Source organism: Anopheles funestus, chromosome 2RL, assembly GCF_943734845.2.
Source record: "Anopheles funestus chromosome 2RL, idAnoFuneDA-416_04, whole genome shotgun sequence".
NCBI classification, from domain to species: Eukaryota; Metazoa; Arthropoda; class Insecta; order Diptera; family Culicidae; genus Anopheles; species Anopheles funestus.
The window spans coordinates 79070428-79094622 of record NC_064598.1 but is presented as its reverse complement, the minus strand read 5'-3'; the positions used below and the strand labels follow the sequence as shown (position 1 = coordinate 79094622).

At 41.6% G+C, this 24195-nt stretch overlaps 1 protein-coding gene across 5 annotated transcripts in view; it reads right to left on the bottom strand.

Moving 5' to 3' along the window:
- LOC125761926 (protein O-mannosyl-transferase TMTC2) overlaps nt 1-24195 on the bottom strand; it is a 209151-nt gene that overhangs the window by 17891 nt on the left and 167065 nt on the right. For all 5 annotated transcript variants that reach the window (XM_049423524.1, XM_049423525.1, XM_049423521.1 and 2 more), the window contains exon 7: nt 11966-12051. In XM_049423524.1, coding sequence (XP_049279481.1) covers nt 11966-12051 — 86 coding nt within the window. The remainder of the gene's footprint in view (nt 1-11965; nt 12052-24195) is intronic.

Sequence of the window (24195 nt, the reverse complement as noted above, 5' to 3'; positions counted from 1 at the left end):
GGGTTTCACGGCCCCAAACTCCGGCAACGCGTATTTCCGCACCCAGCGCTTATCAGTAAATCTGATCACGTCTCACGGGGTCGTCGAAGGACGTCGGAAGGAAGCGAAGACGCCAATGTCTGAAGTTCCTTAACGATGTCTTGCAGACATTGTTGGCAACGCGGGGGTCGGGACTAGATGTATGGGTTCTGTAGGGGATTGACGCAGTTTTCTTACAGCGTTTATTCTCGGAATGGAACGGGAAGAAAGACAGCTTCTCGCACCCAGTTGCTCGCTGATCACTTGTTCATATTTGCCGTCTTCCTGTGCACACGCCCTGTCATTGGGATGCTGACTGCCCGGTCTGGTAGAGCTACACCGCCTAAAGGAGGAGGCTTCTGCCCACATCAAACCACCAAGTCACAGTCATCATTCAAACCCACTGCAGTGGAGAACACACATCAGCAGTCGTGCTATCATAAATATTAAAGTCTATCCTTCGGTTAGCCCCTGTGTCGGTTGGCCCGTTGGATGACATTGCCGGTGCTTTAACACGCACACACACACACAAAAATGCATCGTACGGGCTCGTTTATTCGCCATTTATGCAATGCATTTCTAGCCCTAGTGTTAGACTTGCTCCCGGCTGGAACAGTACTGTGTAGCGTTTCGTACGTTCTTTTGTCGGCATCAGGGCCGATTTGCAACGGTTCAGAATAGTGGCCCTTCGGACTCTTTGCACCGGAATGATTAAATTCCCAACGCGCAAACCGTGCCGTCATTCCGTCTGTATGAAGCGACCTTTTCAACTACCGGCCATGGCAGCCCTTGGGTATGGTAAGGTTTAGACGAGTTTGTGAAGGATGGAAGGCTTCAGAAGGAAAAACTCCCGTCCCGTGGGTGGCAAAAGAAAAAAAAAAACATCCCCGACATAAACTCCGACACACCGGCACGGAAAGTGGACACTGTCACATTCGAGTTTTGCTTCGTATCAGCTTTCGCAAGCGTTGTGACACTGCCATCGGGAAAACTTTCAGTGGAGATGAAGGGCAAAACAAAAAAATTCAACCCCTAAGCAGCTACGAAACAAACTCACTCGGCGTTTGGGGGAGAGGAATGGGGGTAGGTAGAAAAAAGGTGGTCAGCAATGTCCTGTCCGGTTGAGTTCGACGTGAAAACTCAAGCACAGCATATACCAAGGGAGAGCACAGCATCGGAAAAGCAAAGTTGAATTATCATCTATTTCACAAAATTGGAAGTAATGGTGCGGAAAAATCATTTATATTTTCCACCCCCGTATTTGTACGTGTGTGTGTGTGTATGTGTATGTTGCGGGGGAGTCGTTTGTGTCATGTGTTTTCTTTGTTTGTGAACATGCGACGGGAAGTATAGTTGCTGTGTTTCACCACACGTCCCGTATGGAGGATGAAGTTCTAAAAAATCATATCCACATATGGTGTGGTTTGTTGACTTGGGAAGAAAAAAAAAGCAGCAGCACACATACATAGTATCTTGGCCTTAGCTCGTTCCTGCTCGCAGCTTGTGATCAATCAGGAGGAAACGAAGGAGAAATTAAATTTTGTGGATCAGCTGAAATTGGAATTATTGCCAGCCAATCAGCAGGGTGAGCATAACGGCGGGAGTTCACAAATTGCCGGATGTATTGAATTTAGGCGACATTCTCCGGGAATGGGAAGGAAACAGTTGGTTGAAATGCAAGCAATACAACAACAAGAAGGAGAGAGAGAGAATGAGATATTAGAGGAGTAATAAAACAATTGCACAATTAGCCATCACAAGACGTGCTGGTAAGCACACTAATGCAACATCACACAGTAAATGTAGCACATCCGAAAACATTTACCAAACATGTTGCTGTACAATTTTCACCATTATAAATGTGGTACATTTTCCAGGCGGAAATCCTTCACAAACGCTAAACTTTCCAACTTTCCCGTTTGCAAATATATTTTGCGATGGGAAATTTCGTTCCTTTTTTTTGGTTTTTGAAACGATCTCCAAAATAAAACAAAAGAGCAAATTAGTGTCTGTGTTACAGTGTGGTGTATTATTTTCTCACCACAGAGTGCTTTTTGTTCCTCACTTGCCAACTTTAGCATGGTAATGCTCTTTTGTTCCGTACAGGAAAACACACAAGCGCACAATAGTTAGCACATTCTCTTACGTTCGAAGGGTGAATTTTGGCGTACGGTGCTAGTGTGTGGGATTTTTTTTTTCTTTAGGCAGGGTAAGGGTGCGGAAAATAATTCATGGCGCATACACAGTAAATTAAGCAGCTTTCAACTTTCCTATAACGGCTTCCGATAACAAGTAGTGTAAGGAGAAAAGTTTTTCTATTCATTCGGTTTGGATACCGAAGAACACAACACTTGAATCGATCTACACACATACACAGGGCGTTACACACTTCAGGACATCAGGGGTGAATCCTCTTAATGGGAGCTTATCATGTACAAAAAAGTTTGCTGCTTTTATTTCTCTCCGCATGTAAAAGTGCATTCCGTGTCGCTACATGCTACAAGGGTGTGTATGTGTGTGTGTGTTACGTGGAATGCAAGTGAATAAATTATGAATGAACAATATTATTACCCCGGGCTGAGCATAAGGAGTGATGGGACCATCAACCCGCAAACACACACCCACACATTTCCAACATCAGGCGCCGGTAGGGAAACTGTTTTGACGATAAATGGGACTTTTGCGTGATTTTGTCCTGTATGCCATCGTCGATCATTTTTCCTGTCCCACCCTTAACTCGCATATGTTGGCACAGTTTGCCGTAAGGAAACATCCTTCACTGAGAAGTTCGTGTGTGAGTCGTATCGTATCTGATCGATCGAACGATAAAACACTTGCCATCGACAGCGCGATGTTGGTGGTGCCACAGCTAAACTCGTTAGCACGTTGCATCCGAAATGGACGGATATTGCTGCGGGACACACCGAGCCGTGGCTTCACCATCGGTTAAGAATCGTCCGGCAAAAGGCATCCGACCAGAGTCACTGTCTCCGTTCGTTTGCGTTTGATGCGTTGCGATGCTGTCATTCTAGCCGCGCGCTGACTTTGGACTACGATCGTACCCGGCGTGGACATCGAATCACCGTGTAAGCTCAATCGCACACGTAATGGAAATTGATTTTACCTAGTTTCCTCATTTCGATGCTGCCCTGCCAGTGCTAGCCACCGTTAACGATGGAAAGCTGTTACCCAAACCCGGATGGATCAAACGGTTGGTTGTTTAAGCTTGGTTTCAATTAAAGCACTAATAGACTTTGATTTAAGGTTTTGCGAACGTACGGTGAACCATCTTTGGCGAAAGAAATCGTCACGGTAGAAGGAAACGTCTACTGGCTGAACCCACATTATCATCGATCGATTATAATACCATCAATTATGTTTTCAATCAACACTTTAGCAACTCCAAAACACCGGCACCGTTCTCGTAAAGGATTAATCAGTGGTAAAAGTGGGTCCGCGCATACACGCGTAAATCTAAATTATACAAAATGGCAAACGAATAAATAATTGAATAACCTGACGCTTGACTGTCTAATAGAATACCACCACTGACACCCCCGGCTCTGGTCACACCAGCTCGAGCGAGAGCTCAAAAGTAAACAAGCCTCGGTTCTGTTAGCCCGTTGTTTCCATTCGTCTACGCCTAAAAGTATGCAATTTGTAGAACCGATCTGGTTTATTTAATCTTTTTCCACTTCCACCTTTCCTCGGGAAACAGACGATGAACTTTGCTGAAAACTGTCAAATTATATCCAATTATTGGCCCCTCCAGACCCCAGCCCCTCCCATAAAGGCACAAGCTTTTCGTGCGCACAAGTGCGTGATAATAAATCAGAAACAGTTTTAGTCTTTATTGCGCGTTGCTGGGCCATGCCATTGTGTACGATTTGAAAATGCAACGGAACTAATTTGCACCGTATATGGTGGGTCTGAACAAACAAACACCCGCCAGCACAAGGGAAACGCAATTTTATGTCCATTCAGGCGTTGTACTGGAGCAGTCGGGATTGGAACCGCGCGCAGAATGGTGTAAAGGTGGGCTTAATAAAATATAAACTAATTTATAGCCGTGCATATCCGTCAAGGGCGTCGCGTTTCCGCTGTGCTGGGTGTTTTCGGTGGTGATGAACCAATGTCCAGTGGAACGGACGATGGTGGCCTACCATGCAATCAGCGCTCGTGCGTGCGAGCGAGCCACCCGAATCAACAAAGTGTCCGCCCAACGACGCTTACATTTGCCTTACCGACCATTCCCGACCGTTCGACTGTTTGATTAGGCTCACGTTTAGCTTTCGACGGGCCAGCAGAATCGACCGGCAGCGTTCGGCGACCGGCGACAGAAGGCAAACATTATCACTTTGGGTTCGGGATTTGAATTGATTGCGTTGCAAGTTGTCTCTGGTTTTGGTGAGTTGTGGCAGCATGATGGAAGACCACCGATGAATGATGCCGGTAAGGATGGAAGGACGCAAACTGTGCGGACTTCGGGAGCATGTAAAGCAAAACAGACATGGTAAGGGAGATCTGTCGGATTTGATTGATATGTTTAGCGCTTCCCCGAAGTGCACGGAAGATGTTTGTCTACGCACGCATAAATTATCGACGGTGGTCTTACAAGGTGACCTGAAGCAAACAGTTGTAAAGGATGAACGCATGCATACGATGTGTGGTGGTGTTGATAAGTGTTACACGCTTGTAGGGAAATACTTTAAGTTCCAAAACGATCTCAAACTGTGTTTAATCATCGTACTGATTAAAATAATTGGTTAAATACGATGCTTTAAGGTGTGTACTGACCTTCACCAATAAAAGCTCCAATTAAACTGTGCCATCTTTCACCAATGAAAGGTCGCATTCCACATCCACAACCGTCCACCGGACAGATCCGTGCCATCTGTCAATGGTTTGCCACTCAATCTTCCAAGACCTTCAAACATCAGTCACCTCTTCGTACATAATTTACTTCCAACAAATTCCCAACCCCGTAAACGATTAATCACTTTGGGATACCACCGGCAAAAAAGGGTGTATTTCTTTTCATTTCTTCTCTACAAACCGCTCAAACTTTTCTTATCCTTGCTTCAACAAAAAAATAGTATATCCCCTTTAGGCAACTTTACACAATTCGAAGCGAAATGGAAATGAATAGAAAAGGAAAAAAGCGATCAAAAGTAACCCTCCTCACGTCCCCTCCTTAGTGCGCCTTTTCCCCAAATTGCTTTGTGACCACTCGGGGCAGTTTTACCTCTTTTTTTCTTCTTCTCCTTGGAACCCCGGAAGTGTATCCCAGGGTGGTATAATTTCAATTCAATTTCCGTTTTCTCGCCCCATACCCTTCCAGTGGTTTCGGTTTTACCGGGTTCACACCACCAATGTCCAACTGTCAACCGTTTTACATTAATGAAATCATCAATTTCACGCATACCTTTTGCGGACCTCGAAAAAAAAAACACGCCACGTGTGCACCGGCGTGGCGGTAAAGGTTCGTTCTCATTTTCCGTTTCTTTATTTTTTTTGTGGTCGTTACTATCGTATCTTCTTCTGTTAAAGATGAATCTGTTTTTTTCTTTAAAGAACGGATTTCTTTTCCACGAAAACCCCTTTTTTCTTTTGTAAGGGTGGCATTTCTATTTCAGGCTTCAGGGATTGGAGAACAAGACATTTCAATTGGTCAACCCATTTCAGTGGACGATGGTGAGCAAATCTTTCTCCAGGGAAATGGACGAATTTTGGCAAAGATGGGAAATGGACAGGCAAAATCGCACCTTTTCTGTCTGTTTGGGTACGTGCGTACTATCGTCACCATGGGAATGTTCTGCCGATTTACTAAAGCGGCTGCTAACGATTGGTACAGTGGGCATAACGTTCTGTTCCACGTGTATTCTTCGAATAAAGTCAAGATACAAATTACGAACTCAGGGTTTAATTTTAAAGAGAAAGACATCATCATCATTAAAATATTCCAACATCATTCTTAAAACAATTCGTAGAATGGTTGAAATTCATTGTCCACAAATGTTCATTATTTGTTTCTCCATGCTTTGAATAATATGCATGCTGCCATTACCCAATTCTAGAAAATGTATAGAGATGAATTAAGGTAGCGGCTTAAATTGGAATTTTCGAATGACTTGTAGACATCCAGCGTTTCGTAGTCTACAGATTGAATAAATAATCAGAGAAAATGAAAAGCGATCATTCCCTGGAAATCTAAACCTGCTTAAACAGGAAGACAGGACGAGACATATTTCTCTTATGTTTGTGGAAACTATTTCCGGTAACGAAGTGTCACGGTAGAACAGGACAGTTTGAATTAGTTAAATTTCTTTGAAACTGTATTCTATTTTGGTCAAACAATGGATATGCTAACATTCATAAAACCAGCTTAATTAAAGGCAGTTATTAAGGGTTGTGGTTTAATACCTCTTAAATTAAGAACCCATATATAAAACCTCTTACGTGATACAACAATATATTTTTTTTTATAGAAAAGGAACGATCAATTGAACGATAAAAAACCTGAAGCTGCACGTTTTGTAGTTAAATCATTCCAAGAAAAATAATCGTCATTTAAAAATATATACTCCAACGAAATTGGACAGACATGTAGATAATCGAGCAATTGTAAACCATTTGCTCTGTTTTCAGCCGAACTCGAGTTTAATTCTAATCGGTCCGATCATCCTTTGCGCTCTGATTGATTCGACCAGGGTCGCATCTGGCCGCGAGGCTGTGCCCAATCAATGAGGTGTTTAAAATTAACGATACCACCCGGTGCAGTTTTCCAATCCCACCCGCAGGTGCCTGAGTGAAATAAATTGTGATTAATGGAAGGTGAAATTTGCAAATTACGGCAACTCGCTCTTGCGTGCGTGGTGGAGTGGCGATGGTAGTCCGGGTGGCAACCAAGTCCACCACCGGGATAATTAAAGCCATCGGGTTGGAAAATTGAAAAGCATGTTTTTCACGTTCCGTCCAGCATTCGATGGATTTTTGTTCGTGTTTCCCATCCCCCTTTCCTCGCTTCGTTCTTCGTGTGTGCCGTGGTGGAGGTTTATTGGTACGATTTTAATGTTCATCTACCGATTGCTGCAGGCGATAAATTCAATCCGATCATCAGCCGATGGGGGATGAAAGTGTCCCTAGCCGTGTACCGCTACTTTCAAGTTCATTCGTTCGATAGTTTTGTACCGGTGTGCAGAGATACCCATCCAGTAGTATAAGGGAAGGAAAGGTGGGAAATAGATTATGCAAACATTTAGCCCTGGCTAACCACTAAAACCTCGCTCATGTGGGACCAACAACGAACAACCAAAGCAGGACCTTCCCGAGGCTAGAAGCTCATTAAAAACAGCTCTCCCTCACGTTCTCATTTTTGTTCTTCCCAAGCACATGATTGTGTGTGTTCTCTCGACCGGAAATATTTCCCTCCCATTCGAGTAGGGTAATCATGGTCAGAGGAAAACCTCAACATACATGTGCGCCAAACACTGTATCGCTTACCTCTCGAGCGATCGTTCTAAAGGATGCATTTTCTAATCCTTTTTTTTTGTTCATGTGTTTATGTAAAATTATAACGTTATAGTTTTTTTTTTGGTTTCAACGGCCAAGTGGTTTTACCTGTGATGCTGAACGTAGTTTGTGACCTTTTGATAGTGATGGGGTTTTTTGTTATGAAAGCCACCAGCACCCCATAAACGATCATAATGTGCATAATATGTTATCATAAAGCAACATTTTATAGCTCTTTCCACCCCAAAAGTGTGAAGCTTCTTTGTTGGTTGGCAACTGGCTGAAGCTGGTACGAAAATCGAAACGATATGACCCACCATAGAAAGATGCCGATGGGATATTTCCGGTCAATTCAATCCGCTGAAGCGGATCATAGTACGCCACCATAGCCGAACAGAGTGTCCGCAACGCTTGGGGTGAAATAATTTTCGGTCTAATTAAATTAATTATGCATGTGTGGATGTGTTTGCTTCCTGCTTCCATCGAGGATTCCTCCCTGAGGGAGAGCAGAAATGAAGAAGCGGGAAGCTATAACCCCAGTCCACCGGCCGATAGCCATATTGCAAGCCAATCATCTTCGACGATGCGAGGTGTTGAATAGACAGTGAAACACTTTTTTGGCACCAGTTCTCATAGCGTTTGGCATTATAGGACACTATTTGTTTGTGTGCGTGTGTATATGATTAGCGGCAGCGGCGAGTGTGCCAATTTTATGTGCTTGAACATCGGCTGCTTTTCGGAGTGTGGAATATTGAAACAGTCGGAAACGGTTAGTGGTTTCCTGTTCCGCCAAAGATCGCACGGAAATGCATCCGGAGCGTTTGATTTAGCGATGATGATGATTTGTGATTATTTTTCGCAGCGAATAGAGCTCTGGAGCATGTGTGCAAATATTATGCAGTGCAAATTTTAATGTTTGTATTATTTCAGCTCCATTTTTATGATCAGTATAGAAAATTATAGACTTTTAATATAACTGTAGGAAAATTACCATAACTGAGGTTATATTATATACAGTTTATTATTCCTTACCATAGATTTGTGTTATCTAATCTTCAAAATTAGAAAGATGTTAGATGTAGTTTTAAAAAACTTCATACAGAAACGAACTACTCTACAACATTGGCATTGAATGCTAAATGGCTTGAGCTTTGAAGGCACGTTTGACAGCGTAACCTTTGCGTATACTTCCGAAAAGCAAAATCGTACGTACGCGAATCATATAAATAATATACATGTCCCAGAATAAATATTAGTCAGTTAAGCTAATCAGCCGGTAATGGTATTGCCAGTTTGTGAATCAGATCAAGAGCCAGCACTAGCGCGTCAATCAACACTACCAAATGATCGACTTCCAAGTGATCGGTCGGAACAATTAAAATGTCATCCAGAGTTGAACCATATGAAGGAAAATATGAAGGGAGTTATGTTTGATTACAACAATCTCTGCAATATGAGGAGTAATTTATGCATTAGATTGAATTAAAATCATCAATAAGGGAAGTACAACTTATACTCAACACACTTTTAAGGTTGTTTGTGAGCAAAAAGGAGGGAGAAAGAGAAAATATAAGTTACAAGATGAATGATCTGTTTGGCCGGGCAGATATCCTGACAATAGAATATTTAAAGTGTACGTGACAAGGAAGCTGAATAAAATTAAAGTTAAAGATTAGAGAGAAAGAGAAAATATAAGAGATCTTGGAGGTGATCAAATGTAACAGAATATCTTGGAAACTAATGATTTTTCTATGAGATGAGTTCAACAATATAAACTAAACAGAACAATTGCGATGTATACTAAATATTACATCATTATTGTAAAAAAGTGAGAAAAAAATATTGCAAAAATAAAGCATAATGTTTGAAAAAACTTAAAAGCTTAAATTAAAGTAGTTGCGAAGTCTTTCTCAAACACTTTAACGGGCCAACTATAGCTTTCATCATAGTAAAGCAAACATACGATTCAGTTAAAAAATGGCCCGAATTCAGCGTACGGTTTACGTAAACACCAACCACATCAATATGGAACGCCAGAGAGACCGCCCGAAGTTCCTTTTTTTCCTACTAACTACTGCTGCTGCTGCTGCTGTAAGTAATCGTAACACTTCACTCGTTCGACATCGAAATCCCATCAGAAATCCCTACGGACACACGCAGCGTGCAATGTGCCTGAAGTAGAAACATTTGTTACTAATGTTCCGTTCCCACCTTCCACTCCCATTACCAACACCATCCCCAACAGCCATGGAAGAGGGGGAGGGGAATCGTACCACAAAAAGAAAAGCGTACATCTCCAGATGGGTTCGCTTGTGTTTTGTGCAGCTCGTCTGATGGAATTGTTCGACAGGTTGTTTCGAAATCACCATGCAAAAGGCCGGCGAAATGGAAAGCGAACACACAAAAATGCCGCTTTGACGTGCCGCGTGTGACAAGTGTAAAGCATGTTTCGGTTCAAACGATCGAGAGAGAGGGAGAGAGAGGAAGAGAAAAAAAAGGTGAAGAAGACAAGGAAGCTACCGGCAGTTTCCGAAAAATCGAACGAATCCTTGCACACTTCTGGGGAGGTTTTGGATTACGACGTTTCGACGTTCGACACAAAAGTGCCCGATGGTACAATCAGTGAACCGTCACTGAAGTGTACCGGAAAAATACCAACAGCAGCACACAGAACCACATGGAAGACAGATTGCGCACACGTCGGTGTACACCTTTTATCCCATCGCACCTCGGAGCGTCATTAGCTTTGAATTGGTTTTTTTCTCTTCTGCTGGAAAAACGGGGGAAGGTGGGGGAGATGGGTGGGTGGAGGGGTGAAAAAAATCGAACACCTTTGGCACCGGCTCATGTCTCACCTTTTCGGAATAGTGACAAAATTCAGTCGGCCTTTTTTTCTCCCTTGTGGAGAGTGTCCATTTTGGTCGAGATAATTTTACAAGGCGAACCATCGGCTTAGTGTCACTTTCTTGGAGCGTAAATTTTTCGGAAGCTTTTCCATAGCTTCATCATCACACTTCTTTACGCATGTAACGTATGGAAGGGGTACTCTTACGGTCAGCGTGTGTCCGACACCGATACGCATCGATTTACTGACCAACATCTCCATTTACTTTCATCGTTGACCCAATCACCCTGGTCGGTAGTGACACAGCTGGAAGGACGTGAAGACTTCCAACGCATATGGGGTGGCAAGTGATCGGAGCGAATGAATACCGGGAGGTCACAAATTTCCCTTACTTTATGAAACTTCTTTCGGAAGACCGCTTCAGCGCGAACCGTCCCGCACGCATGAGCATGAAGTGATGTCCGGGAAGATGTGTTTCGACCTCCGGAAAGGCACATACACTTATCCTATAAGTCACACTAATTGACGTGGGTTTTCTCGCTCACCGGATCCGGTTAGCTTTCCCCCTATCGCCCATTTCGGTGGGTGACATAGAGCGGTACCGCGCCACTGAAATGAAGACACTTTCCGACCGACTAACTCGGGCGTTGCGCGAGCTGTTTCAACATCCACCAACACTTTCGCCCCCCAAACAAAAAAAAGCTTTCGCTTCGTTTCGGTTCTTTCCGGCGTATGGGGATGATGGAGTCATCTCCGGCACAACCATCCGGGCTGGTATTCGATATAGAAAGAAAGCAAAGGAAGAAAACATAAAAAAAGGTACGAACTCACCAGATGGTGCCGTACTTCTTTGCTTGGATTGCTTCTTCACATGTTTTTTTCCGTTTGTGTGTGTGTGTGTGCTTTGGGAGTGCTTGAGAAAGGTTTGAGGAAGTCTTATCAACAAACCTACCCTCGCCGTTTCGTTTGTACATGTGTGCGAGAATGTGTGCGTTGGGACGAAATTGGATTTTCTCCCAAAATAAGAAACCACTCAGCGTAGCCCAGCGTCACCGGTGGTACAGGATGGCACCCCGAATGGAATGCCAATAGGATTTAAGGATCCGCCGGAGCAGACAGTGGTTTGAGCTTGGGACTGTGATGAACTAGGGGAAGGGAAGGACTAGAGGCGGGGTAAAATAGAGGTGGACAGAATTCTTTAAGACTTCCACTAACTGACAGATGACGCAAGTGTCAGAATATACGCCCTTTTACTTTCTCGCTCATACTTCTTCATGGCGGTAGAATGGTTCCGGCCGGTGGAACGTGGAAGGTTGCCTTTCTTCGCTCGAGTGCTCCTTGAGCCTTCACCCACCGCAGAATAGATGGGTGGCTGTGTGTGTGCCAATATTTTGTCCACCATTCTGGGTCTGATCCTGTGCAGTGGTGGTAAGTGTGAGAAGTAAATCTGGCTCACCTTTACGGTGTTTGAGGATGAAGATAAGGTGAATACGAACATCACCACCCGGAAGCCCGGAAGTAATGCCCACGGGGGCATGGAAATTGGGCAGGGAAAATTATGTGCACACATATTATCTGGCAAATACTTACGTGCCAGCGATGGTCGAAAGCGTATCGCTTTTCGAAAGCTCTCCACAGCCTCGTTGTAATCTTGCTGGTTTTGTAGCAAGATCCCTCTGTATGGGAAAAGAAATAGAAGAAAGTGGGAAAGAAATCGATTAGTTTGGTGTTGAGTAGAGTATAAAAAGAATCTTAAAGAGCATTTAAAATATTAAAACTACCGCAGTTTGTCGTTTTAAAAGTCAAAGGAAAAGTAAGTTAAATGAGTTTTTCTTTGCCTTTCTTAGAATAGAAGGAAGCAACTAAAATCTTTTGTTCTTTTATTAACCTTCTTGCTCGAGTATATTAAAATCAATTCAGTCATTTGTTTTGTTTCGTATGGACAACAGACACCACTTTAAACTGCTGTTTATTGTTTCCTTCTAGCGTTACACCTTTAAACATGGCTAATTTGTAGCGAGACTGTAAATAAGCATATTTTATTGACCTCCGCCCTATCTCGCGGTCCTTTCACTGGATCCGACAGCCAGTAAACAAGGTCGCCCATGTTTTTATCCTTATCAATTTAATCAGCAAGAATAAGCGTGAACTTCCACCTAACCATCACCCGGTAAGCTTTCCGCTGGATGAAAATTAGCTATTTGTTAAAACATTTTATTCCTAATTTGAGATTGTAAGTGATAGTGCTTGCAGTTCGTACAGACAGGCGTCCAACGCGCAGGAAAAGCGTCCAGCAAACGACTATATTCGGCAAGTATCACGTTGCCACGGTGGTGTCGGTTTGCATTACCATTTAAAACGACGACAACGAGCACAAAACCTGCTGGGAATTATCTCCATCCTTTTTTTTTGTTACTAGCCACGGCTTTGCCCAGCTTTGTACTGGTTGGTGTTCGGTGGGGTCATTGGAAGCAACGACGAATCTTACACCATTTTCAACAGCAGCAGCGTCAGCAAGAATCCGAATTTGTCGTAATCATACCATTCCTCTTCCAACTATGCACAGGAAGCGGATGGTGAGTTTGTTTTACCGTTGCTTTCCCTTTTTTGCCACACCCCAATTCTAGCCGCCCGAAATGGGGTTTCTTTAGTGCGGTGCAGATGCAGCAGACGGAAGACGGTGTTGATAGCGTCTAATTTTCCCGTAAACTGTTCTATTTTTCAAACAACGAGACTGTTGAATAGTTAATGTGCCCAACGGTGAATGCAAGGCGACGAGGATGAAGAAGTCTGTTCTTTTTTTTTGTTGCTGATGGAAAGTCCACAATAGTATAAATGCGTTAACTGCGGGAGAAAGTACCCCATCCGGAAATGTAAACCTTTTCCTGTTGTTGTTGCAAATGTTGAATACCGAAATAAAGGATTTAAGATTTACTCGATGATTGGTCTGTTTCATTAAAACAGAAAAGCCCTTAACATTGCACACAAAACTTCTACGGTTCATAGACAGCTTCTTCATAAAAAAGTTAAAAAAGGCTTCTGTTTATTATGAATGAAACTAAGCAAAACATTAAGCTTTTAAAGATAAACAGGGCTTAAGACAGCAAAATGATCAATATACAATAGAAGAGAACAAGACATAACGAAACAAACATTGTGGAAAACATTCCATCCACCAACTTTCATCAACAGATTTTTTTTAATATTTTTGAAATGCATTTGCAGTAAAGCAAAAGCAACGTGGTTTGTTGTGTTGATGCAGAGGAAAAAAGTTTATTTTAATCAAGACTCCACACCATAACACCACAGCACATTCCGTAGAGCGAAGTAGTGGAAATAAAAAATAAAGCAATGGGTTAGCAAAAATATAAATAACTTCACCCTGCGGGGTTTCAGGTTGCTCAGACTACATTCAGGCCGTTGCGGTTAAAGGGAAAGATAGTGAAAAGTAAAAAGAAAAAAATAAATTATCCAGAGGCCACCAGAAACACGATAGCATGATAAGAATTAACAGGTTGTGCAAGTGCTTCGGAATCGTGTTTTGCTTTCGTTGTTTTGCCGCCTTTTCACCCTACACTCTTGGCCTCATCTTCAGGCCAAGCACACTAAACGAAGGAATGCAAAGCTGCAAAGCAATGGTTTTTCCCAACCTTTCTATAGCTGGATGTATTGCGCGAGCATACAAAACTTGACCCATAGGCAAACATACACCTACATCGCGATATATGCAATTAAAAGTTTAAATGCACTCATGTGCATGTACATTGCCCACTAGGAAGAAATAGTTGTAATGCCTCCCCCCAGTAACCGGTGACGGTGTTGAAAGTTGGCTGAGTTCCGATGGTTGAGTGGCGGATGAGATGTAATCTGCGATAATATTTCCACACCGAGGAAAGTAGGCTAGTGATAATTTAGTGGCCTGCCACTATAACACAAGTGAAGTTGTGGGAAGGTTTTTACTGTTTACTGTACTGTGGAAAAATTGTAAAAATGTACGACTAGTATGTCGGCCTTGGCTTAATCGGGATAGAAAAATCTAAGACATACAGTAGGGAGTGCCTCTGGACAATAATTGCTATATGAAGGATGCAGAATGTACTTGTTGTACGAAAAAGTTTTAATTATTCTTAATATGCTCTATATCTTTCTCATTTTAGTGAAATAAACCTTAAGTATCGCAGTAGGATTTTTGAAATATTTCCTGCAACACATTATTATATTATTATATTATGCAACACATTATTCAAGCCTTATAGTAGGGTATATAATACTTTAAGTTAAAAAACAAAAACAAAATTAATAAAACAATATTATGTTATTATATACATATTATAAACAACTCCACGCTTCAGGTATTTATTTTTTAGTTCGTTTTTTGATCTATGAAAACATCTCTTAAGAGTTATTTAGAATCATAAAAAGTCCTCGAAAAGTGCCAAAGTGCTGTCCAAAACCAAATCCGCTCTAGAGGATGCTACAGTTCAATCTGATCGAGAAAAATCGCATCGCTTCTAGTTGAACGCTCTTGTTGAAGTATGTTTACCCTTGGACACCTCGATTCCGAGCCGTTTTAAGTATTCCCAGGATATGTGCTTAACTCTGGTCGAAGCGTGAAGGACTTTGCGTCATTAATTTTAAAATTACACCAAAACAAACACACCAACAAGGGTGTGTGCATGGTTTTTTTTCTCTTCTATAATGCATTCAAGCATCCTTTTGCAGCGCTGTGTGTGTGTATGCTTTAAGCAGCTTTTTGTCATCGCCTATCCCATTCCGATTAAGTACCATCAACATATCAACCCCGTAGCTACTCGAGGAATGTATGGTGGCGGTACATCATCACTTTGCATCGATGTTCACCCTGCCGAGTGGTTCGAATTCCATCGAATGGCTCAAGTCCCGACCGAGTTCGAGAGCTTTATGTCGCCTCTCACACATCGATCACGAATGATGGCGCCAGGAGCTGGAAAAGGTGCTGGCATCCGGTTAGAGACTCTCAGCGCTCGTTGGCGTGTCATTTGCATGTGTGACTTAAATGCTTGATCTCAAGAAGGTGTCACCGAAGGCGGCCCCATCGTCGTTGCTAACGCCACGGGGTTGGAAGTTGTTGCAGGTTATTCTCACCAACCGCCCTCGTCCCTTCTTCTTCTACTTCAGGCATACATCGTTCATTTTCACGCCCATCCGGTTGATCGGTTGAAAGGTGCCATCAGACACCGCCAACCGACACACATACACACGGGATTGAAATTCGATGAATATGCATTATTAATCAAACAAACCGATCGAAGTGCGCGAATGCAGCATACCGGAACGAGGGTTAACGACTGATAACGACTGCAGCTGACATCTTGCCGAGTGCTGATGCTTCAAAACTTGACGTGGTCCAGTACTCGGCAAGAGACTGTCGAATTTCAAGAGGAAATTGCTTGTTAGTTAAAATGAAAGGATAGTGAAGTGACTGACTGAACAGTGAAACGGCGTAGTATCAATGTAATTTTGTATGTGAATTTTAATGATTGGATATAGCTACTCTGAGTAAAGTACAATAACATCCAAGTTATAAGCAGGCTTAAATCTTTTGTTTCAAAATAATTTTAATATTATTTAAACGATTCGCACAATTATCTTCAAAACTATCTGTGCAATAATAAAGAAAAAGGGAAGACATGAAAACAATTTGAATCACAAAACATACTTAGTTCTTAATTAAAACAATTACAAATAAACCTTAAACGAATTTATTAATTTAAACGCTTATAATCTTGGTTTAATAATGTTATATGCAATACAATGCAAATTGTTTTTTTATTTAACGCTCGAATGTTTTAAATCCTTTTTTTAATATCCCTTTCAATAACCCATGGAAGTTAGTATTATATACATTCCTAGAGTTTTATTAATCTGATCATATCAACGAGCAAAATAATTTCAAATTTTAACTATGCTTTTACAAGAATCCCTTCAATAAATTGCATACTTTCAGGAGGTAAATTACGGGTGAGCTGGAAGAATCGTTTTTTTGTATAGAATTAAAATTTATATAAATTATGCATACTTCTTCTTGGATTGACGACCTGTAAGGATTTGCCTACCATTTCTGGCTACCTAGACTTATTTTTACCACATAGCCGGATAGCCAATCCTAGCCACGGGAGAACGGCTCGGGAAGGGATTTGATAGTCGTGTGGAATCGACATTCGGCAAGCACCACCTGGTCGCCCCCATGAAGGCGCCTGGTTTTTTTTAAATATTTTGTTTAAACAGTAGAACAAATGTTAAGAAGGTGCATCGCAAAAAACCTTATTCTTTTCCGGCACTACATCTACAAGAAATGTTTTTGTATATGTATGTATTTTTGTGTACGTGTACTCAGAAACACATTCAACGAATTGTTAAATTGCTGCTTTAAAATAATAAAATATTACCAGGTTGAATAAGTAATTCAACACGGCAGCAACGAGCAGTACAAGAACATATTATTAGTTTGAGGTTTATTAAATAATTACCAACAAAATTATATTCTAGAAGCTTCCTAGAAGGACTTTTTCCTGTTAGAAATATGATGTTCAAGCAAACGAACCGCAAAATATTAAGAGAAAAATGACTTAAAGTTTTCACTTATTTGCCAATTTTCAAATCCATTCATCGTTGCTTTAAAAAACTTAAAGCCTTAACTGTCGGTTGCAGATCGTGATGAAAGAATGAAAGTCAAAACATCCTGCTATATACGTTCTCATTTAGCACCAGCTGTGCTCGGTTTTTATGCCTTTTTGGGGAGTGATCCTTTCGCTTGAGGTACAGATTTATTTCCAAGCTAAGCAGATTTATCTGTCAAACTAGTCTGTTGCCATACATGTTGCAGAATACGTGTGCTCTTCAATGTCGAAGCACACTTCAGATCGGAGGGGACACACACTGTTGTGAATTTTTACGGGTGTTCAATTTCATGCCCAAGGAAATTCTGATACCCATTTGGAGTTTGGTGAGGATGCCGTATGCGAACAGTGGAACAGAGCAGAAACATTCTTATAAATTCATAATTTTATCGTTTTCTCGAGCAAAAAAAAATGTGCTGGTTGGAACGACATTGCCGAGATTTTGTGCTTCGGTCAGGGACACGACACCCAACAAGCTAACAAAATGGCACACACCACCAGGACGACAACACACATATCCTGTTCGTGTCATTTACGGCTAGGGCAGCGTGTTGTGGTTGGATGAGCGGGAACACGAGTGGGATGAGTAATTTATTATGCCACACATGAATATTTACTCAGTACGAAACGAATCCGTCACGATGTTTTACCGCCTATCCGCTGGCCTACGCACGTCAGTGTCTTTCCCTGCCCATCTGAGAAAAGCCAGGCACAACGAAAATCCCTCACGAATGGCGAAAACTCGGCAAAAGGGAACATTCTGGCTGTCTGCCTTTTTCCAACCATTTACCTCATGCCCACCCATCCAGCGGACAGGGTTTGCTTGTGTTTGGCACTGTTGGTGTATATGTGTGGATAAATTTGCTATCATTTTCTCGTCAGTCCAGCTCGATTAGCCCGGCTGCTGGAAATTGCATTACCAGCTTCCCAGAAAAACAACGCCAAAGCTCTATCCGCCGAAACAAATGACGTTTGATGGACATATTCATAGGAGCAGGCGTCCCACAGCACTACCACCACCTCACCATGCCTTGACTAGCGAGAGCCATTTTTGTGTTTCCCTATGTTTCTTCTCCTCACCAACGGAGGGCGGAGGATTTGAATTTTCCGATCTACTTTGGACGGGCTGTCTGATTCGGTGAGATCTTCATTCTGGTTTTGGCAGCACCGACGAGGTTTCATTTTCACTCACCAGAAGGAAACTTTAATGAGTTTTAATAATGAAAATGAATGGTACGAATAGGGAATGCCGGAGAAAAAAAAAGTTTCTTAGTTATGTAGATGCAAACCACATGACAAGACAGCTTAGATGTTTAGTATTTTGACAACGTTATGGTATGAAAGTCATAGAAGAGTTCATGCTAAACGTCATTCATGATCATTGTAAAGTATTTTGGTACGGTAATGTGAATAATTTTTTATGCAAAATATAGTTAGAAACATTACAATATGATTGACATTCAACCAGTATCCAGTAGACTGAAACAATGTGAATTATTCTCCATTCGACCTGTAAAGTAACGAGTCTCTTTTTAGTGAACCGGTCCTGTTTGGAGGCTACTGAAGCATCTATAATTATTTAACGATGTCCTAGCAACGTATCAACAACGTACTACCAGCAGTGAACGTATCAATAAGCTCGCATTCTGTGTAAAATTGATTTCATCTTAAGGCAATCACTATCCGAAACAAACAAAATTCCAACTATTTCGTCTCTCCACGATAGAGAGTGAAACTTTTTCTACATCCCCAGCCGGTGTTCATGTTTCGATTCGGACCAATCAAAACCAGTTGGTACAGTGATTAGCCGGCGGCGTTGCAGGATCGAACATCGAGATCTCTACACATACATATGCTATAAAGAGTTCGATCAAACTGCAGTTAACGTTCGAATGCCTCAAAACCACTACACAGGATGCATTTGTACAAACATGTGCGTCGCTGCCACCTGTCTTTCGCTTCCCACAAATGCGAATGCGGTCCCCATTTATGCCGGAAGGATAATTGAAGCTTCATACGGTGGAGAGTGATTTTAGGAACCGAAAACCAGAAGTAATACCATTAGACAAACAGCTGCAAATCGTGCTGATAGGATCGGTTCCGGAGGTCTTTGCGGTAGTACAAAATCGAACAGTTAGACCGAGAATTCACTTCGCATCGATCGAGCCTTGCAATTTCCGGCCGAACTTTTTGAGGAAGGTGATGAGCGATAGGCAGCACCAGAAGTCTCAGTACGCTCAACCGCTCTGTCCGGTGCGTAGTAAATGCTGACGAACGAATGGTACTTTCAGTTAAAGACTGCATTTGCCAAGTGACCGGATGTAATTTATTGAACTTTTGGGCAGCACTATGGGTATGGTATGGGTTCGGGTGTCTACTTCATTTGCCTGTCCAAATAAAATGATGTCTAAACTGAGTTTGGGAGTCCGGGAGACGATTTGGAAGGCGATCCTAATACTATGACCGAGACGCACAGATTTAATGAAAATTCGACTCCAATGCAGGAGGTTGAGCGGGATGTATCTTTTCGAATGGATTCGATTATAAGGCTTCGGTGATGGTTGGCTCGATGGGTACGCAATTGAGCATGGCCTGAGTGTAAGCAACCGTTTGGGCCGGAAGTCTTGTTTGCTGGGTTAATTTTCTGGCAAGTATCAAACACTGCCGAAGGACGGTAGTAGAGGTAAGCAAACAGAATTAACTGTTGCTACCTCCCTATGATGGATCTTATTGCAGATGTACGACATAATGGGCATGAGGATATGATTTGAAGATATGAAATTTTATATCAATGTCGAACAAATATTCGATGTGCCTCTATGGTGTAACTTCCATTTGCTGAGCTACATGTTAACCTTTTGCAAGCCACCAATGTTGCCAAGTTCTGCCAAGCAGATGGTCGTAATTTACATAGAAAAAAGGACGTAAAATTGCCACAAAACTCTAAGCGCTATTGAAACCCCTGAAAGGCATGTTCTTCTGTTTATTTTTCGCTCTAAATATTCCAAACAACACGTGCGCAGGAGATACTTGGCGCCAAAGTACATCCACAAGAAGTAGCAGCAAATAAGAAAAAAGAAGCTCGCTTCCCCTCGAGATCCACCCACAACCATTTCCGCTAAAAACGGTGAAAAATGGAAACAACATATGAAAAACACAGGCAAGCGAGAGGGTGAAACATAAAAAAGTATGTTGCACCCACACGTTGGGCCATTTAAAAGTGCCATTACTATCAGTGTAATCCGCGCGCAAGAGCCGGTTGCGGGAAATGGTTTGTCGGTTGCCGTTGCGTTGGATCCATTTTTCACTGTGCACAAATACAGCGGCACCTGTCGTACCAAAGTGTCCAGAATTGAAATGTGGTATTCGATGGTACTGGGGCACCAGTGCAGTGATATTTTACCAACACACACACACACTCAAAACACATACAGTGACGCACAAATACAAGCAAAAACAAATGAAAATAATCCTTAAAACTGGGACACTGGAGCGCATATTGTCCGGTTGCTATATTTGGGATGAGTTTACGTACAGCTGGTTGAATTTTATGAAACAGTGGTCGAGAGACAATGAGTGTCCACAAAAACGACAGTTAATACAATGGTGTTTGATAAGATTTTAGGTCTTTTTCTACACTTTTCGAGGCATGTTTTTCACTTCTGTTCCTAATATATTTTTATTGTTTTGTAAGTATATCAACATTTTCATTATGTTGTAGTAAAATAAATTTTGAAACAAGTTTAATTGTTCATTTTAACGATTAGATTTAAATATTACAAGTTTGATTATATTGTTTTAAACGAACTTTTTGAATAAACCTTTTTTTAACTACGAAAAAATCAATGAAAATATTTAGATACATTTATTATATATTAAAAAAAACATCACAATTTTTAAAATAAAAAAAACTTATATTTTAGTGAAATAGGTAAAGGAGTGACAGTAGCATGCGAAGTCTCGATTAGTATTGTTACAAAATTTAAAAGTATTTTTTTTATTCGTAATTAAATACCTTTTCCTAAATCAATCATTTCTTTAGTCTTCAAACATTAAAATGCCCGCTTCATGAATTGTCCCTAATGCTTTAAACTAAAAAAAATTAAAAATAAATTTGTCAAATAAGATATTTTAAAATTAATCATATTTTTTTTCTAGAAATTTTCAACATTTTGGAAGTATTTCTTATGAAAATATTTTAGTCGAGTATTTGCAGTGCATCTTCATTTCCTTGCTAAAATATAAATATTTCTCTTGACCGTTTTTCCCGCATAGTGGCAGAGGAAATGGAACATACAGCAGGCCATTAAACCAGATGCGGTGTGCATGAACACCAACGGCATGGACTACAAGAGGACTTCTACATTACAAAACAAAACAAAACAAAAAATCACACTCCACAGCTTGCCTTTTTCGCAAACAAACCGATTCTCACCACACCCGAAAAGCAAACCGGAGCAAAGTAATTTATAGTTTTAGAATGTGTTTATTTAATTTGTTCGCATTAATTTTTAATTTTCATTTTGCGAAATCGTTTTTGCAAGTATTTTTCGACATTCGGTGCTTTCCGGTGGCTGTCGGTGATGGTTTTGCGTCTACCACGCCTTTACCGAAACGTTCGCGGCACCGTGGGAAAAAAGTGGGCCACCGTAAAGGGCCGTCCAGACGAAACGAATGGCTGAATAAACAAGCTAAGGCAGAGCAAAGCCCAGAAAAAACGGCTCTTCCTTCGTTGAAGTCTGCTCACTGCATCAGTTTGTACACTGCAGCCGGAATTGCACTATTTTTTCGAGCATTCTTTTATTGCCTGCTGCCACTCAATGGACTCGACTCGGTCGTACGATTGTTGGTTTGGAAACATGTTTTTGTATTTTGATAGTCCGTCTGTATACCACCCTTTTCGGCTGGTAGGTTTAGTACGTATGAAAAGTCAGTATACGTTTCACCAAAAGCTCCATTGACTGTATTTTCGTTCCATTTTTGCGAATCTCATTTATAATGAACGAGAAATGAAAGGCAACTAATTAAAGCACTGCTAAACTATTTACACTTTGCAAACCGAAAGCTCAAAGCACTTCAAACATTAAATCGTAACCTTAGAAAAGGAAGTCTCATTCCTTTTCGAGAGAAAATGTGTTTTTTTTTCTTTTCTCTTTTCTACATTTGTTCATTCTTTTACCAATGGGCGTAACACGAGAACATGTCACCGTGTGTTGTGGCATCAGAGAAGTGAAGAAAAAGCACTCAGACGCAGCTTTATTGTGCTTCCAGCAACCACCCACCCCAGGGAGACCTTGTTGCTGTGTTGGACAATGGATTCACATTCCCCGTCACAGCAGAAAGGGATTCCCTTTCATACGGTTTGTATGTTTCATCTTTTTTTTTGTCTTCTCGCATATTTGTCTCGTTTGTCTGAGTTTTCATCCTACTCTCGTACGCGCTGCTGCGTTCATTATTAGTCCCCCAGTTTCATGCTCACCAACGATGCGCTTCTTCAGGCGCAAGGCCGAAAAGCCGTTCGGCGAAAGATAATTCTCATAATGAGCACCGTTTTGCCGTCATGCCGCTGATACACGATGCGCACACAATAGACACCGAGACACGCGTGATTCCACGGGCGTCTGGTGGAAATTTCCTTCCTCCCAAAACCCAACCATTGTCCCGCCAAAGGAAGTAAACATCATTGCCTTTTTCACGCGAGCAAGTTATACGAGAGTTCCTTTTTTTTCTTTACAGTCAAAGCGCTGAAAATGGGCAAAGCTTTCAAAAGCTTACCGGAGGGTTTGCATGAGAGAGAAGGATGGGATGTGAAAGGACATTTTCATACATTTCGCTTGAGGCACACGGGGAAAATGCAAGTAGCAGAAGGTAGTGTATTTCATAAATAGACCAAAACGAGCTCCACTTTCACCTTCACGGGTGCGATTCTTACTCCCTTCTTTACACTCACAACCGTCGACCCGAAGCATGAAGTACACGAAGAAGTGTGCAGACAACGACTATCCTTTATTGCTGCTGCTGCTGCCGCTGACTGATACTGTGACTGTAACGAAAAACCATTGCAAAACAGCGACGCTAGCAAGAGCATCACAGCCAAAGTAGTTTGCCAAAGGTCTTTTGCCTCAACGCACTTGTCCTCGGATATTACTCCGCACGAACACAAAGGAACGAATTATTATGCACGTTAGGAAGCAACCTGAAGCTAGAAGTCTATCTTTTTATGAGTATACTCATGGGTACATAGCCAACCATTACGGTATGAAGTGATTCCCGTGTAAGCATGGAAATAAGAAAATCTTTTTTTGTTGAAAATTTCAATATGACGATATCTACGAAGAGTCTAACTACAAGAATTATGTGAGTTTTGTGTCAAGTGACTCCATGTTCGCTTTAATTCAATTGAACTCCTCCAGCTAAAGACGCAAGATGCTATTTTACCATCTCAATGCACAGTTAATTACCCCTTATATTTATATGTCATATCGGTCCCCAAGGTCCATCTTGACCGTATCGAAGCAACACATCTCCGAAGGATGGTTTGGCAAACTGTCAAAAACTGTCCTACTCAATTACTCCGCATGGTTCGAAGAATTGCGATTCGCATTGACCACTAAAAGCTTCGACATTTCTGCCAATGACAGGCAAAATGTACGCAGCCACACACACACACAGACACACACACACATGCGTACTTAAGATGCCGGATCGTCCTGGTTGCCACTTGATTGCTTATTATATTTGACTCTGCTTCAATTTTTTCATTTGCTCCGGGGCGAAAAAAAGTTATAGAAAATGAGGAAGGAAATCAATTAAGCCAGTTGAACGCCTTTCCAGATGGATGGGGTTGACCATTCTGGGCGATCTGTGCTTGGCCGGATCTTCTTGTGTCCGATCCACAAGCATCACTTTGAATTTTGATCCGATGTTATAACACAAAAAAGACACCTAAGCACACTCATGTTCAAGCAAATTGTATGCTTCTACTACTGGAACTACATCACGAGATGCAGAAAGCGTTGTGAAGGAGTTTTAGCATTTTGCGAATGAAAAGGTTCCATATTCGTTAATTAAAATGATCACAAAATAAGAGAACCTTTTCCAGAAGTTTGCTGAGTAGCTTTCGGAGTAGTATTCTTCTTAAAGTGCTCAGATTTAGTCGTC